At 37.3% G+C, this 18,382-nt stretch overlaps 1 protein-coding gene and 1 long non-coding RNA gene across 2 annotated transcripts; both read right to left on the bottom strand.

Moving 5' to 3' along the window:
• Positions 1-449: 449 nt before the first annotated feature.
• LOC130012220 (uncharacterized) lies at positions 450-3,476 on the bottom strand. The gene is made up of 2 exons (XM_056099631.1): positions 2,777-3,476; positions 450-2,482 (listed from the first exon to the last, which is right to left on the bottom strand). Exons 1-2 carry the CDS (start codon positions 3,125-3,127, stop codon positions 1,700-1,702), a joined length of 1,134 nt encoding a protein of 377 aa, XP_055955606.1. The 5' UTR covers positions 3,128-3,476; the 3' UTR covers positions 450-1,699.
• A 2,132-nt stretch (positions 3,477-5,608) lies between these two features.
• Positions 5,609-17,445, bottom strand: LOC130010535 (uncharacterized). Its single transcript, XR_008787597.1, has 7 exons — positions 17,163-17,445; positions 15,497-15,830; positions 12,105-12,857; positions 10,148-10,297; positions 8,798-8,853; positions 7,959-8,175; positions 5,609-6,513 (listed from the first exon to the last, which is right to left on the bottom strand). It is a non-coding gene; the product is annotated as an uncharacterized LOC130010535 (long non-coding RNA).
• Positions 17,446-18,382: the final 937 nt, after the last annotated feature.

Below are 18,382 nucleotides of genomic sequence, written 5' to 3'. Positions count from 1 at the left end.
GACATGTAGCGCAATTATTGTCATTGATAACAGTTTATTTTTGTTTCTACAAATACATGAATTTTATTTGTCATTCCATTTTACCATGGCTCAAGTTTTAATAAATTTATTTCCATGTTTTAATTATTAATATCCATATCATTATCAAATGTGTCATGAAGCTGATATATGTACTTGGTTGTGAAAGTTAACTGTAGTTGTAACACGTTTTATGTGATTTCAGTTTTTATGAATTTAAATTACCAGTATGAGATTAATTGTTTCAATGGCATTTAGCAATTGAACTGGGAATACACAGGACAATCCTTGTTTATATCTAAAGCAAAGTTTTGACTTGGCTTCTTATCGTTATCAAATAATGCGAAACGGTATGAGGTGGGTGTTTTCTTCTTTGTAAGTCAATTGATAAGCCCCTAATAAGAACAAAACAGTTTGTTACGTTTTCAAAAATGGTAAATTCTCTTTTATTTAATACATTAATTGAAAGACATAAATTAAAAATTGATCAATAACTTTATAGTGTAGGCTTGTACAGTGGACTCGGAATATTCCGAATTATTAGACCAATCTGGGGACCCCGTTAAACGATTTCTGTTGAATTAACATTGGATAATCCTGCCTTCAATCAGTGGGTGTTAACCCACAAGCAATCAATTATCGGTGAGCTTGGTGTATGTGTCAGTCTTTGTTAATAAAACCTTGATAATTTTATAATTTCTTGTAAGAGAGTGCTTGGTATTTCATTTGATTTTTTCACGTCAAATACAGCAACATTAAATATAAATTGCTGAGATGAAGAATCACTATCATTATAATATTTTGTTCATAACGACGCACAAGTGTTTTGTACGCACCCAAAGTAAAAACATAATAATTTTATATAATAAAGTTTCAAATGTACAAAAAGGTTTATCATATTTTTAAGTTCTGGGTATTCGAAGGTGCATTAAAATAATACTTTGGTATTCGAGGTACAATAATACTTGCGGTTTTGAGACAATTAAGTATTCCGTCATGGTGTATAATCTGGCATTGTATCGGTCCTGTACAATGTTGAAAGTGAAAGAGTCCACTGTATATTTTTAATTACATACACTTCTTCAATGATGGACAACAAAGATGACAATTGGACCTCTTATTATATAATCCAACTCTGGCTTAATGAGATGCATGGATCAAAAATCAAGATGCCAAAAGGTGTCAATTTAAATTCTGTATCCAAATACCTTTAAATTAGTATGTGACTTAGAAATATGCTTGGAATATTTAAATTTGAATGTACCATAATATTACTTTTAAGAAAGAAGATATTGAAAATTTTGGAAACAAATTGAACTCCATAGCAACCATTTGGCCAGAGCTGATCACATATATAGTTATAATAGACCCACTGTGTTATAAGATTATCAGTTATTTTTCTGTTGTATGATTTTTATTATGAAAATAAACCAATTTAGTTTGACCATTTTTTAGTTTTCTGCAAACACACAAAATGAAACAATAAAAGTAAACAAAAGATGGCATATACACATAGAAATTCTTTGTAGTGAGTGTATGTAACAGTATGGTCAATTATTACTTTCTTAATTATTTGTTTTGTAAGGTTAAATTATTCCTGGAAGTATTCAGCCAGGATATTTCTAATGTTAGTGCAGTCTGCATTGATTGCCTCTTCGTTACTTTGATTTGGCTGAGGCATTTAGTTTTCTCCCTTTGCTACATCCTCTAGCCATTCAACCCTAAATGGGTCTTTTGCTTGTTCGCATATGTTATGAAGTATGCAACAGGTCATAATAATATTGGGGACCTTGTCAACATTCATATCCAATCGCTTTAATAAGCAGCGCCAGCGACCTTTTAGGCGACCAAAGGAATTTTCTACCGTCATGCGTGAACTACTTAGCTTATAATTAAATGTCTTTTGTTTTTGGGTCAGGTGTCCATTGTCTGTGTATGGTTCCATTAGAAAGTTGGATAATGGATAAGCCGGATCACCTAACAAGACGATAGGCAGGCGCACATTATTGACATCAATCATCTTGCCGGCAAATAATGTCCCAGACAGCCCTTTTGCATATATTTTGGAGTTTGCATAGACTCGTGCATCATGAACACTTCCTGGCCACCCGATATTTAGGTCTGTGAATTCATAACGATCATTCACAACTGCTTGAACAATGATGGAATACCACCCTTTTCTGTTATGGAAGTCAGCATGGTTCATGCTCGGTCCTAATATAGGAATATGACTGCCATCTATTGCTCCACCTGCATTAGGAAATCCCCATTTCGACCGATACCCATTTACAACTCTATTCAGTTCTTCACCTGATGGAAATTTAATGAATTTGTCCTTGATCGAAATCAGGGACTCACAAAATATGTGTATAATTGAAGACACGGTTGACCGGCCAACCCCAAATAATGCAGCAACAGTTCTGTACTCAGCATTGGTCCCTAAAACCCATAAACTTATGCCAACCTAAAAAAAAAGGGTTACCATACTTTAAATGGGAGGGGTAGAAGATTGTTCTCAATATTTCCAATCATTTTAGTTCAGTGATAAAATCTATTATTCAGTCTAGTATTAAATTGACAAAACTAGATTTGTTTTTTACTAAGGCCATCTACATGTACAAACAAATATCTACTTCCAATCCAAATCAATAGGCGGCCAACATAGAAAATAATAGTATGTGTTGCATGTTCTTATATTCTCCAAGCAGAAGTGAATATCTCAACCAATACAGCGATCATAAAATGCAAAATAGCCTACCTGTCGCTCAACAGATATTGGTTCCCTCATACTTGTTACTTGTTTCTCAAGAAATGGTCTCAAAATTCTGCACAGATATTCAAATGTACATTTTGACATTCTGAAGTTTTCCAAATACTGTATATCATCATAAAAGCTGAAAATAAAATGTAAAGGAATTAGATTAGGTAAATAATTAAACTTAAAGTAGTCAATATCATCCAAAATCTGCGACATTGAAAACACAAAGTATTTGTCAATTTCAATCAACATTGATCTTGTGATCTTAACGGGGAAAAGATGGGTTTCTGATATCCAATATTTGAGACAAAACAAACATTTAACCATTGGTACACGAATTGTGTAATGCATTTCAGTGTCATTTGTAACAAGGGACTAGAAGAACGAGGCTAGACATATATTCCCACAAGTCATATTCTTATCTGGAGAGCATGCACAATAAATACTATCAGTGTAGACTGGAATAACCAGTTGCTAGACATTGCCATTCGATTTAGACATCTAGAGTATTTCGACGAATATAACTAATTAGAAATTATGTGTTGCGACCCATTTGTGTCAATTTCTAGATCCCAAATATTAACAATTTAGCTCTTTTAAGCATGCAACTATTATTATTCGAAATTAAAAATTGTCTATATGGCACATATAATAGCACAGGCCTATTTGTGTGAAGATTGTTTTGTTTTTTTAGGTTGTTTTTTTTTTGGGGGGGGGGGGGGGGACGTTATATTTTCTATAAATATTTAATTGATGACCCCTTGGTTAATATTTGTTTTATACACCTTGTCTGTGTACATATTTGACTACATTATAATGATTATAAATTTTAAAACATTATATATGAATATATCAAACCAATTTCTGTATGCGTGATTCCACCAATTGCCACTGTGATACCGTGACCATATTCTCCTGTTGGTTGGCATGAATATCACAGAAGTGACACTCATTAGCATCAGAAAGAAGTACCTTTGTTGACTCTGTCGTTGTCTAAATTGTTTAATTCTATGTCTCAAAGCATTAGTATTCATTTCTAGGAAATGTGTATAAACTATCCGAGAGTAAGAGAAACAAATTTCGCGGATTTTTTTTTCACAGGATGTTTACATATTCTACCAGGAAATGGTATGTACGCATGCATAGTTAACTCTAACCTCCGACCGAAGAGGTCAGAATAGTTAAACAGGTTTGACTTATAGTACGTGTGAACGCAACACGACGCTGTCTTAAAAACCCCGGCGATTTTGAACTGGTTTAAAAATAAGCGTCTGAACGGGGTATTAGTCACGTACATGCGTGAACCGAATCCACGCCAATTGACTCTATGATAGACGTTACTCACTGAGCCACCACGACTCCCTTGATATTATAATACTTGATATAATATCAAGGTTAATTTACGTCCGCTTCCATTGAGATGATACGGTAATCGAGTAGTTTCCTAGTAAGATTGGGCGTCTAAACTTTTCATATATCATGTCATACTTTTTACTGGAAATAACCACCTGATAAATACATTTGTGACAATGTATCTTTAATATCCTTGTGGTTGAAGCGGATATTTAGTTGAGAGATTAATTCTCCAAATATTGCTTGGGGTTGCGTGACCGAATGGTTAACGCGAGCGCGTTAGATCATAAGGTCTGTCATTGAGTCAAATGGCATGGTTTCGATTCCCCACTTGTACGTGACAAGACGTAGTGTCCAACCTCATAAGTTTTCACCGGGTTTTGCGGTTACCTCCCACTTCTAAAGATCCTTAAGCGAATCCTTTACATAAAACAAACCATGTTAGTCCCGAAATCTCCCTTTCTGTAAACCGAAATGTTTTCGGGTATTTCAGATTCTGCCCTTCTAACATTCATCGACCCCCCACGCCTCTCGCTGACAGGGATCCCGGACAAGTGGGATGTGACCCTGGGCGTTCTAGTTGAGTTTTTTTTAACACCGTCGACATATGATATTTCTCTAATCCATCAATTAATTAGCCTGCACGTGTACAGGTCTTTAGCACGACGGTGGCCAGTAATAAGCCGGGATCGAACCCACACCAATTGATTCAATTAAAGCGGACGTTAACCTAATCGTCCCCCTATTGACTCATCCTGGGTTGGCAGTGGTGTAGGCCTTCAGACCTGGCAAGAAAAAAGGTGTAGTCATTCGGATGGTACAGAAAACTGAGGTCCCGTGCAGAACCCTTGACATAAAAGTAGGCCGTAGCGTCGTTGACTGGTTAAATTTCCCCTCATAGCGCCTTGTGTGTGGCGTATGTCCGTCTTTGTTAACCCAATCGGGGCAGAAGACAAGGGCGGGTATTATAGACTTGATGATACTTGATATATTTGATACTTTAAAAAATGGGAGCCGCCGTGGCTCAGTTATTCGTTGACTAGGGGCAAGTGGTCCAATCCCGTTGTTGATTTCGAAAGTTCTCTGTGATTTTCCGGTGAACACTTTGACGTACATTTGACAGTTGGAATTCGATATAAGAGGAGGGCGTAGCGGCGTATGCCCGTCTTCATTATCCCAGTTGGAGCAAACTCGTAACAGGTTAAATCTCATTTTACTCCCTTTAATTTCATGTATGCAAACTGGTACATAGAAGAGGTTGATTTATGACATCATGAATCACATCGATATTAACTGAACAAAAACAAGCATATTTGCATTTCATTAAAACAGCGATTGATTATGTTTACTTTTATATTTACTTTTATATTTACGGTCACTTTTATCATGGTCTTCAAGTCAATGAAACACGCCACACCGCCTGGTTAGGTTAGGGCGCCGCGGTGGAAATGTTTCAGAGACAATAAAACAGAGGTCGGATTCAATTTAAAGATAAATTTATTTTCCTCAACAACCCAGTATTTTAACTAAACAGGCCCGGGATTTCCCCACCAACCCAATATTTTAACTAAACAAGCCCGGGGTTCCCCGCCAACCCAGTATATTTATTAAATAATCACAGGGTATCCCCCACCATCCAGCACTTTAACTAAACAATCCGGTGTTTCCCCCACAAACCCAGCAATAAAAGCACTATCAATAATCGGTATTTGGAACTTGTGGTATATTCTACTGATATCTTTCCGCTACTCTTGGCCTTAAATCTCTCCACCAACTCAGCATCTTGATTAAATAAGAACGGGTTTTCCCCACCAATCTAGTATTTGAATATAATAAGCAATCAACCCAGAAAGAGCTAAATCTCTATTCTGTGGCACCCAGTAATGGACACAAATAGATCGCAACAAATAATAATGTATTATGAATATATATAACCTGATTTACATTCAATCGTTTCTATTATACTGTAATTTATAATCAGTTATGTTTGGCGAAATACGCGAAGGGTCTGAATTTAAAAGGTGATATTCTTCTACGTGGGATATATTAAGTCTCCTTCATCGAGTCCCTTAATGCAAATGGTACCCGAAGCATTCTACACGCAATTCAAGTGCCAATGTTAATATTTTCATTTTGACTGAAACATCAATCGTTTCTGTTTGCATTGTCGAAGACTGGATGATATTGAGTTAGTTAGCGACTTGACTCCTTCAATAAGCACGGGGGTTTCGTCATCCATAATTTCATCTAGATAAGCACTGTCAATGATCAGTATTCAGGACTTGTTGCCCTACACCTCGCCTTATATCTGTACGTGGTTAATTTGTTGTGAAGAGCTTGATTAATGGCCACATTCTTGTCCTTTGACATTGCTACACAGTAATCTGAAATGATTAACATACATTATAAAATGGCCATTGTTTCAGTCTAGTTGGCTAATATGTATTAGGTATGGGCTGGGTAACCCCACACTGTAAAAAATATCCATTTTTAATGTGAGCGAATTCAGTAGTTTAGCACCTTTTTTTGTCAATTGATTACTTTTTTGGAGAAATTGTGTTAATAGTATGAATTATTTCTTCAAATTACGTGTTTTATCTATTTCAGTGGAATATTCAATATTAAACAGGAAATTTCCGTGACATTTAGGGAACAATGTTTTATTCCCTTCTATAATGGACTTAATTCTGTTATTTTACGGAATAAATGGTGGAATGACCAGGAGGTTTCGTGAATATTAGGGATATAATGTTTTATTCCCTTCTGTAATTCTGTTATCGGTACCGATAAGTAATCGTATACATATATAATCATTCCTAATAATTATCATGTTAAAGTACTCATTTCAATATATTAACCATAATATGAAGAATCATATTTTGTACCGTTTGGTATATTAATTGACATGTATATCTAATTTCCATTATTTATAAGATCTATAAAGTTTATTGTTATTCATCATACGGTAATCAGATTGTAAGTATTTTCATAAATGTGTAAAAATATGTTTTAACGCTGCGTGTGTGAAAAGGTAGTATCTGGTAATCAAGCACGCTTGAATCTGGATAGTATAACCGGTTGGCCAGTGTAAGTCGGTTTGTCTCTATGACAGCGTCTACATACCTGCAAATTGATAATACCGCAAACTCACATCTGAAAGCCTCCAACCACCGTCGAGTAGCGGTTTGTGATACCTTGCTCTCGATTCTTATATTAGCGAACAGAGGTTACGTTTAAAGATTTCCTTCGATATCACTTCGGTGGAAGCGGACAGTAAATAAAGTCATTAATGCACACGTATAAAGTCAATGGTTCGTTCAATGAAATTTTTATCACCTTCATGCTCAGGAAACAAAATTTACCAAATGGAATTTATGTTAATTGAAGGAATTTCTGTAAATTAAAGGATAAATAAATACGGATAAAATTTTCATGGTAATTTTTGTTTCCGTAATTTTTTTACGTTTTTACATGGATATGTTTGTTACAGTGCAGGGTCTGAACCAACTGTCAAGCGCCTTTTTTTAGCACGACACGGATAAATCCCGATTTTCTGTTAACCATTTGAGCTAGAGGCGTGTCCTTGTCAGACATCCCGGCTAACACCATTAACAAGAGCTAGATTATGACCTTGTCAGACACCCCGCCCATAGCACCATTGACAAGAGCTAGATCTTGTCCTTGTCAGACACACCGCCCAGCACCATTGACAAGAAGAAACCGGAATGGAAAATTTCGAAAAATATTCTCGGCCTACACCGAGATCGAACGTGGTGTTAATATGCTGGCACCATAGTAACCATGCCACACTGTGAAAACAAAATTTTACCTCTTATGGCTTGAACTACGGTTGCATCCAATGACGCCAGACCAGGTTTAGGATCTTTTGATACTGAACCGAAACATAGCTTTTCTTTTGTAAACATGACGCTCAGAAGGTGACGAGTCACGGATTGTCCACTCTTTGTTTTCTCGAATAATTTCTTGACGTGGACGAGATCTGATGGATATATGAACACACCATACCCATGACAGAGTTCAATCATCTGAAACAAAATAATATAGCTATGTATACAAATAGATGTGGGGGCGGTGGGCGGGGAGAGAGAGAGAGAGAGGGGGGGGTGTCAAACCTAGGTCATTTCGTGACTAACATATGATTCAGTACTACTTCAATAATTCGCTCGCGATCCTACCCCTTGTCACGTACAGGCGGGGATTCAAAACCACTCGACAACCAAATCAAAGTATGACGTCACATCTTTATAAGTGAATGGGTTCGGGGTTCTAACCCAACCGTAACCTCCAACTGTGTTGTACAGTCCTGGGATTGTTATGATACAGACTTCACTCCAAATGAAACAACAAAACTAACAATGAATCTGAAATAGGCCAGGGGGGGAGGGGACTTTACTCAAACTGAAACAACAAAATAACAATGAAATGAATGAATTATAAATAGACTGCGGGTGTTGCTCGTAGGGGTCTTTAGCAGTGGGAGGAAACTGCAGGACCCGGAAAAAACCCACGAGGTTGGACAGGCGACCATACTCCTTGTATTTGAAACCACGCCAGTTGACTCAATGACAGGTCTTATGATACAACGCGCACATGCTAACCATTCAGTCATCCACCCCCCACCCTTGAATTATAAATAGGCCTGCTTACTTTATATTTCTCTGATGTTCTTTTATTAAATCTACCGGCTCAGGGCAATACGGTGTCTGTAAAAAATATAATAACGACTCGTTCATCAGAATTTACATGTTTTAACGATAGTTTCATATTTTCTGAATAATGGTTTATATTTCCTACACAATAATACTTAGAAATTGTATTATATTTCGCTTGAAAATAAAAGCTACATAATGGAAGTGGGGAGGTCTACTTGGTCGAGGCATATTACTTTCCTTGTTTTGAGGTGCCTCTACCTGTCCCAGCAAACATTCAAAATTTAAACATTTTAGTTTTGAAAACTGACTTAGAGGATTATAGGATTGTAAGGACTGTCTCCAAATGAAACGTGGTTTAACGTCCTACTGTTCTGCTACGATTGGTCTTATGAAGACGGGCATACGCCATACAGTGTAGTATGAGGGGATTTTTGCCTGACAGTCGCTCTACAGCCTACTCTTGTATCGAATTCCAACTGTCAAGGGATCTTTTATGTACATACCAATGTGTACACGGGACCGCTGCGTTTCGTCAAAATCCGACCGGCCATACGTTGTTCTGTTGTCCTGCACTACTGACAAGGAGGAACCACGCCGGAAAGACGCGATGAACTTTCTCGGCCAACACAGGGATCGAACATGGGACCCCAGATTAGCGAGCCAACGTCTTACTAAGGCACCATTGCTCCCTAAATGGTCAACAAGATTTACATCAGTGGAGCAAACCATCAGTATTGCTTTCATTCGAGACAAATCTAGCTTTAGCCAGACCATGGCTTAACAAGCTATCGGACTTGTTTCTTCATGATCGTAATAACACTACAGAATCAATGATTTTACAACTTTATTGCTAAGCTGTAATGGCTTTAAATGTTCCTCGTCCTCAATAATAATAGCTGCTAGGAATATCTGAATGAGCTTTGATCCATTTCGCTCTACACCCTAATTTATACCCCCTATTTCTGTACGTCTTAGATAGCCTTGACGTTAATTTCCATCCCAAATATGGAATAAATCTCTTTATTTCACAGGACTAAAGGAGGAGACATTATATTATTTAGCCTACCAACCATAGGTCAATTAACAGACAGAACTTGATGGGTATCTTGACAATGGTTATGATTTTACCAAAATATCACTGGGGTTTTTTATGTATAACTATCTATTCACGTTCATTAAGTACGTGTGATTTGACTCTATAGACAGAGTAAAGTAACAATTTTTCAAAGAACCAAAATTGTCTTAAGGACCAAAGTGTTACACATGTTCAAGGGCGTTTTTTTAAAATTTGAGTGAAAAATCTGAATTTTGATAAAACACTGTAGGTATATATAAATGTACATACCTGTGTAGGTATTGACAGGTATATCAACATATCGACTATCTTCCAATTTATTGTTGGCTTTATCCAGCTTCGCTTCTAATTCTCTTATCTGCTTCTGAAGAACCCCACAGTGTTCACAGAAAACTGTTTTGGATGTATTTTCTTTTGAATCTGGGGAATAGTTAAAGATACATTAGTTAAGAGTTTAATAAAGAGTTGGCCATTCTTGCTATAATAATTCAAAATTAGATGATAAAAAAAGAAATATTGAAATCGGGACTTAGCCTCGCTTTCCCAATTTTACATTAAATTTTTAAATGGCGAACCGTTCTAATCTAGTTAAAATCTCGAGTATCCGATGCCATCGAGAGTCGATTATGGTCTTGTTTTGTTAATAAATGTGTAATTAATAATTTAGATAACATTTTAGGCCTAAAGAAAAACCTGCAATAGACAGATTTAGCTCTTGCATAATCTATGTTTAATATGATTATTACAATGACATCATTATTAATGTGACGTCATAATGTATGTTTAGTTTAACAAATGTAGTTTAAACAATGCAAGCATTTATTCTACATTATTGCTATCTCAAAGCTGTCCAATATTTAATCAAAAAACATACATGGTTCAAATAATGTGTTAGACATTACGTTTATAGAATACAAACATTTCACTCCAATCCGATTAAAATACAGATCTATATTTCGTTTCGTTTTTGATACTTTCGACGGCCTCTACTATTCGAAGATCTGACGGTAGTGGGAGGTCGCTTTAGGGGTTATATGAGTGTCTTTTCACCCTTTACGTCAGACATTGATTAATCAATCAGCGTTGACGTTTCTATAGTGTTCCATTCACAACACGCCAAGAAGTCGCTGTAACAGGCCGGTTCATTGGCTAATTCCTCACATCAAGCAGACCACCTGTTATATAACAACTCTTCCAGATCGTAGTGTTGTGAAGACAAGTAGAACGAAATTTTGAACTATAAAAAACGAAACGAATAGGACCGTGTTTTAATCAGATTTAAAAGTATGTGTCTGGGTCCTTTTACATCAAAGTCGTACAAGGAAGCAATCCCATCTTAATTTTTATAACCCCTGCCCTTAATGTGTCATATTATTTGGGTTTAGACTTGTATTTTTGCGACGACCCATCAAGCAAATACATTTATTTGTGACTTTTCAATACTAAGAACCATTTTCTAAACTTGTCAAGGAAATGAAATGAGTTAGTTCGCCACCGTGGTTAACCAAATAAAATGTTCTGCTCTGACAGGGCTAATGAAAACGGGTTTACGTCATGCAATGTGCTATGAAGGCAATTTTACCCGAACAGCGGCGCTACGGTCTACTCTTATATCGAATTCCAACTGCCATGGAATCTATTATATCCTCCAATGACAAGAGAACATTTCTCGGCCAACGCCTGGATCGAACCCGGACCTGCTTGTTAATGCTTCAGCGACTTAAATCACCGAGCCCCCGTGGCCCCGATTTATAAATGACCTGTACAAAATACAAATGAAATGAAATGGGGTTTAACGTCCTACTGTCCCGCTCCGAACTGGGCTAATGAAGACGGGCATTCGCCATACAGTGTGCTATGAGGGAAATATTGCCCGGACAGCGGGGTTACGGCCTACTCTTATATCGAATACCAATTGTCATGGGATCTTGTACGTGCACGCCAATGTGTACACGGGACCTCAGTTTTCCGTACCATCCGAACGACTAGACGGCTGTCCTTGTCAGACCCTCATTCCTGCACCACTGACAACGGGAAACCACATCAGAACATCCTGATGAACTTTCTCGGCCACTGCAGGGATCGAACTCGCGACCTCCAGCGGCTTACCCACTTAGCCACCGCAGCTCCTAAAAGGTTTGTCTAAAGGTAGAAACAATACACTGATGGAAAGGTTTAACATCGTTAGTTTCCTATAACATAGAATATACATTAAATATACATGTACCTAATGGAAGACCTAACTCTGCCTGTACATTGATATCCATGAAGTTTACAATGTTCTTCCAGGTCAAAATATTGCTCAAAGCAAATTTGACATAATGTACATTGATATAAAGTAATTGCAATAGATTCGCTTTCTTTAACATTTTGTCCTATGATAGGAGATTCTTCATATTCCATATGTATTTTACAATGTTCTTCTAAATCAGGGTATAAATCAAATTTTCTTTCACACAAGTTACACTGAAAATAATTCAAGTTATCAATTTCCTCTTCTTTAACATGTTTCTTGTGAAGTTTTACAACATCAATTTTTTCTTCTTGAACATGTCTTTTGCGGAGTTTTACCGCATTATCAATATCGTCTTTTTTAACATGTCTTTTGCGGAGTTTTACAGCATTATCAATATCGTCTTTTTTAACATGTCTTTTGCGGAGTTTTACAGCATTATCAATATCGTCTTTTTTAACATATCTTTTGCGGAGTTTTACAGCATTATCAATATCTTTTGCGGTGTTTTACAACATTAGCAATTTGCCCCGTTTTAACATGTCTTTTGCGGAGTTTTACAACATTAGCAATTTGCCCCGTTTTAACATGTCTTTTGCGGTGTTTTACGATACTGTCAATTTTTTCTCCTTCAACATGGATCTTCTTGTTCACGTGTAGTTCATAGTGAAGATCTAGATCACTGTACTCTTTAAAAATCTCATCACAAAAAACACAATGATGGAATGTTTTAACATTATTAGTTTCCTGAAATATACGAAGGTTATAATATCATTAGTTTCCTGAAATATGTAAGTTATAACATCATTAGTTTCCTGTAATATATAAAAGCTATAACATCATTAGTTTCCTGTAATATATAAAAGTTATAACATCATTAGTTTCCTGTGATAAGTTATATTATTAGTTTCCTGTAATATATAAAAGTTATAACATCATTAGTTTCCTGTGATAAGTTATATTATTAGTTTCCTGTAATATATAAAAGTTATAACATCATTAGTTTCCTGTGATAAGTTATATTATTAGTTTCCTGTAATATATAAAAGTTATAACATCATTAGTTTCCTGTGATAAGTTATATTATTAGTTTCCTGTAATATATAAAAGTTATAACATCATTAGTTTCCTGTGATAAGTTATATTATTAGTTTCCTGTAATATATAAAAGTTATAACATCATTAGTTTCCTGTGATAAGTTATATTATTAGTTTCCTGTAATATATAAAAGTTATAACAATGTTATGTATTGAGAGAAAGTGGTTTTAACATCCACTCAAAACAAACTAGGTCATTTCTTGAGCAGTAGGAGCGAACTGGCTGAATGGTTCATTGAGTCATGATGTGGTTTTGAATCCCTGCTTGTACGTGAAAAGGAGTAAAGTCCCCTGTGGGTCATTCCATGTCAAGTGCTAAACCCTATTTCTCTCTCTTCAGGGATCACGTGGCTAAGTGGGTAAGACGCTGGCACGCTAGCCTGGAGGTCGGGTGTTCGATCCCTGCATTGGCCGAGAAAGTTCATCCATATTTTCCAGCGTGGTTTCCCCTTGTCAGTGATGCAGGACGGAGGGCCTGACAAGGACAGCTGTATATTCATTCGGATGGGACTAAAAACCGAGGTCCCGTGTACACATTGGCATGCACATAAAAGATCCCTTGGCAGTTGGAATTCGATATAAGAGTAGGCTGTAGTGCAAAATTTCCCCTCATAGTACACAGTAGGGCGTATGCCCGTCTTCATTAGCCCAGTTTAGGAGCAGAACAGTAGGACGTTAAACCCCATTTCATTTCATTTCTCTCTCTTCGATTCTTCTACAACCTTTGTCAGTAGGATGCACTATTCCTGTACAATAATGGAAACAAGACTTTAGAGAGAGAGGGAAACTGGGTTTAATGCCCACTCGACAAAAACATATGGTTTAATTTTATTTCAATAATTCGATTCCCTGTAGGGGTCTTTAGCAGTGGGAGGAAACTTGAGGACCCGTAGAAAACCCACGAGGTTGGACAGGCGACCCTACAACTTGCCTTTCGAAACCACGCCAGTTGACTCAATGACAGGCATTATGATACAGCGCCCACGTGCTTACCAGGGGCGTAAAAAAATTTTTGAATCCACTAGATGGGCTAGTAGTCTACTGTCAGACACTAGCCCGGCATTAATTTCCACTGGTCCGTAGTTCGACAAGGTACAAGCTTTGATCTTCAATATTTGGGCGCCTGTTTTGTTTTGTTACCTGCCAACCTATGGTTTTGAATAAAGATCGTAGACTTCATTGCCTAACAATTAAGGATGTAAACGGCTACTCAGTTTTTTGTAATATATCACGGGAAATTGACGTCTATAAATTCCCACTTGAAGTTTTGTTGTATACGGAATACGGTGCGTTATGTTATTGTAAGTACTCACTGCAAAGCATGAGACAGTCTCGACTGATTGACAAGTTAATTGTTTTACAGTATTTACTGGTACCATTGAGCATGCCATGTGCAACGAACACGTGTAGTAAATTCTTTGGAAATACCGGACATGTTAAATAATCAAAATTATTTTGTATTTGAAAATCCAATGGCATGCTTTCAAATATTTATGTCAAAACCAATCTTATAAAATATTATGTAGGCTTTTTTTTAAAAAAAATCAACCTGATTTCAACTGGTGAATACGTGACTTGTCAAAGAGTGCAAGGTGGAGAAAAATGTCAAGAATGAATGAATCGACGAGGTACTAAAAATGTCCATACTGCCCTAAGTTTTATACAGAAAATCTATTGTTATAATAGAGTTTTGTGTGGAATTGGAGAAATAAATGTAGGATGTTTTTACAGTTTATTTATCTATATCTCTAGATTAATTTACAAACCAGTAAAAGGGCACTAGCCCAGGACTAGTACGGTTAAATGGATCACTAGCCTGTAAGTTAATTTTGGTAGGCCCGGGCGTCGGGGTATAGATTGTTACAAGCCTGCTTCAACTGGGCTTATGAAGACGGGCATAAGCCATACAATCTTCTATAAGGGAAGGATTGTCTGAAAAAATACTGATGAAATAAAATGGGGTTTAACGTCCTACTTTTCTGCTTCGACTGGGCTAACGATGATGGGCATATGTCATACAGTGTGCCATGAGGGCAATTTTGCCCGGACAGCAGCGCAAAAGCCTACTCTTATATCAAATTCCAACTGCCAAGGGATCTTTTATGTGTGCACCAATGTGTACACAGGACCTCAGTCTTTTGTCCCCATCCTGCACCACTCACAAGGCGAAACCACGTCGGAAACAGCTGATGAAATTTCTCAGCCAAAAAAAAATATATACAACAAAAAAAAACATGAACTGCTTTTCTTTTTTTGTAGATAAGCTTACATGTAGATATCAAACATACCAGTTGATCTCTTGAAGCAGGACTGGGTTGATCCCGGAAGGGGTTCATCTCGTGATCCAGGAAAGGGTTCATCTATTGATCACAGAAGGGGTTCATCTCGTGATCCAGGAAAGCGTTCATCTTGTGATCCAGGAAGAGGTTGATCTTGTGATCCAGGAAGGGGTTCATTTGTTGAATCAGGAAGGGGTTCATTTGTTGAATCAGGAAGGGGCTTATCTGCAATGCTATCACGCCATTTACGCCAATGTTGTTGTATATTTTTAATCCATTTCCTCCTTTTTCTTCTAGGCATTGTGATAGTCTTTCCTGATCCAACTTGTTTAGTTTGTTTTATCTGAAATAGAGAAAAAAATATTTCTAAATGTTTGAAATGAAATCAAGATTAATGTCCTACTGTTCTGTTCCGACTGGGCTAATTAAAATGGGCATATGTCATACGGTGTGCTATGTAGGAAATTATGTCCGGACAGCGGCCTACTCTGATTTGGAATCAAACTGACAAGTGTTCTTTTATAAGCTCCCCGTCCCCATTCTGCACCAGTGACTAGGGGGAACCCTGTGGAAAATCCATGTTAACTGTCTTGGCCAGTGCAAATCGACTGACCTATCCAATATCTGCTACTGCACCACACAACAACTGTACATATCAGATCGAGTGAATGGATCCAGGAGGTCGGCCGTAAAAGTCCAGAGAAATGAAAGGAAATGGAGTTTTTACGTCCTACTGTTCTGCTCCTATGCTGGGTTAATGAAGACGGGCATACGCCATACAGTGTGCTATGAGGGAAATTTTGCCCGGGCAGCGGCACTATCGCCTACTTCCATCTGCCAAGGGATCTTTTACGTGCATTCCAATGTATACACGAGACCTCAGTTTTTCGTCCCATCCACATGACTAGACAGCTGTCCTTGTCAGGCCCTCCGTCCTGCATCACTGACAAGGGGGAACCACGCTGGAAAATCTGGATGAACTTTCTCGGCCAATGCAGGGATCGAACACCCGACCTCCAGGCCAATGAGCCAGAGTCTTACCCACTTAGTCACATGATCCCTGAAAGTCCAGAGAGAGAGAGAGAGAGAGAGGAGAGAGAAAGAGGAGAGAGAGACAGAGAGAGAAATGGGGTTTAACATCCACTCGACACAAACTAGGTCATTTCGGGACAAACATATGCTTAATTTTTTTCAATAATTCACTTGCGTGTATGGGTCTTTAGCAGTGGGAGGAAACCGGAGGACCCGGAGAAAACCCACGAGGTAGGCCAGACGACCCTACCCCTTGTCACGTACAACCGGGGAATCGAAATCCCACCAGTTGACTCAATGACAGACTGTATGATACAGCGCAGCGCGCTAACCATTCGGCCATCCAACCCCCCATTTTTTTTAAGTGAATTCCGGTGTTTATATGTTTTTAAAAGTGAATTCCGGTGATCATCGGTGTTTTTCAATTATTTATTATTAATATTAATGCAAAATATATGTAAAGAGGTAGGCCTTGGGGTCAAATTTTGATATTTGCAAAGTGAATTCCGGTGATTTAGTATCCGCTCAAAATCTAAACAAAACAACTCGACGCAGCCAAATGTTGACAACTTGTTTGCTTCTTTCAGCTGACAGCAAAATTCACAATTTTAAGTTACCTGCACTGCTAACACGTTAAACTTACATATCATATCCATTTTTTTTTCTCAAAATATTTTTTAACGAGATTTCCAAAAACTCTACTGCAAACCGATAACTGGATCTTGACCGATCTGTAGAATATCTGTCAGTGTTTATACCCACAAATCTAACCCTAACCCTTCAGAATAGTTTTAGCCACAATCCACCGTTGTTACAGCTTCAATTTGTACGTTTGACATGTAATTTATAAACCTAACCCGAACCCTAACCCTAACCCTCGAGAAGATATTCTCCAGATGACACAATGATCTAGTATTATTCCCTTGGCGAACTCTAGCAAATTCAAATTTGAAACACAGAATTTCACACGAAACGAAATTTATCTATTTTTCAGTTATTTTCAATATTAAGTCATTGTAGTTATCTAATGTTGGCCTACCATGCCCAAAAATATTCACATTTGGTTAAATGTGCCGGAAGGACATAGTGCCGAAAACACTGCAACATTAATTATATAAAATTATATTTCGTTTCGAGTAAAATTTATAGGAAGATAGGCACAAAGGGTTAAAATCTAATTGATAAGGCCAACTTCAAGTTTGGCCAAAGGTCACGAGATGTAAACAGGGTTAACACTATAATCCCAACCCTAACCCGAACCCTGGACATAGCCCTAATACTTAGTCTAACCCTAACCTACAATCTCGTCAACAATCACGCGCTCTACTTATTACATCCCAACGACATCGACGAGAATTGAGTTGACCTTAAGAATAAGATCTAGCCGTGGCAAATCTAGTTTCATTTTGTTAGCACAGTTTTATTTATTTGGTCACAGACCACTAAAGTTTCCCCATTGACAATGTTAATTCTCGATCGTATCTTAGACAGATGGAGCAACATGTGGAAACCCCTTGATTTACTTCATTCTCAGCCAAGTTATCATTGTTTGTAGTTTTGACAAGATGTATGCACAGTGTTAACCAGGGCACTGATAGTGATATAGCCTAATCGGGATTTTTAAATTAAATTTTTAAATGGCGAACCGTTTTAATCTAGTTAAAATCTCGAGTATCCAATGCCATCGAGAGTCGATTATGGTCTTGTTTTGTTAATAAATGTCTATTCAATAGTTTATATAATATATAACATTTCACTCCTATGACATCATTATTAATGTGACGTAATAATGTATGTTTAGTTTAACAAAATGTTCTGTTTAAACAATGCGAACATTTATTCTACATTATTGCTATCTCAAAG

The sequence above is a fragment of the Patella vulgata genome, chromosome 3, assembly GCF_932274485.2.
Source record: "Patella vulgata chromosome 3, xgPatVulg1.2, whole genome shotgun sequence".
In the NCBI taxonomy this organism is placed as follows: Eukaryota; Metazoa; Mollusca; class Gastropoda; family Patellidae; genus Patella; species Patella vulgata.
The sequence above is the reverse complement of the archived record's forward strand: the minus strand, read 5'-3'. Positions and strand labels throughout refer to the sequence as shown.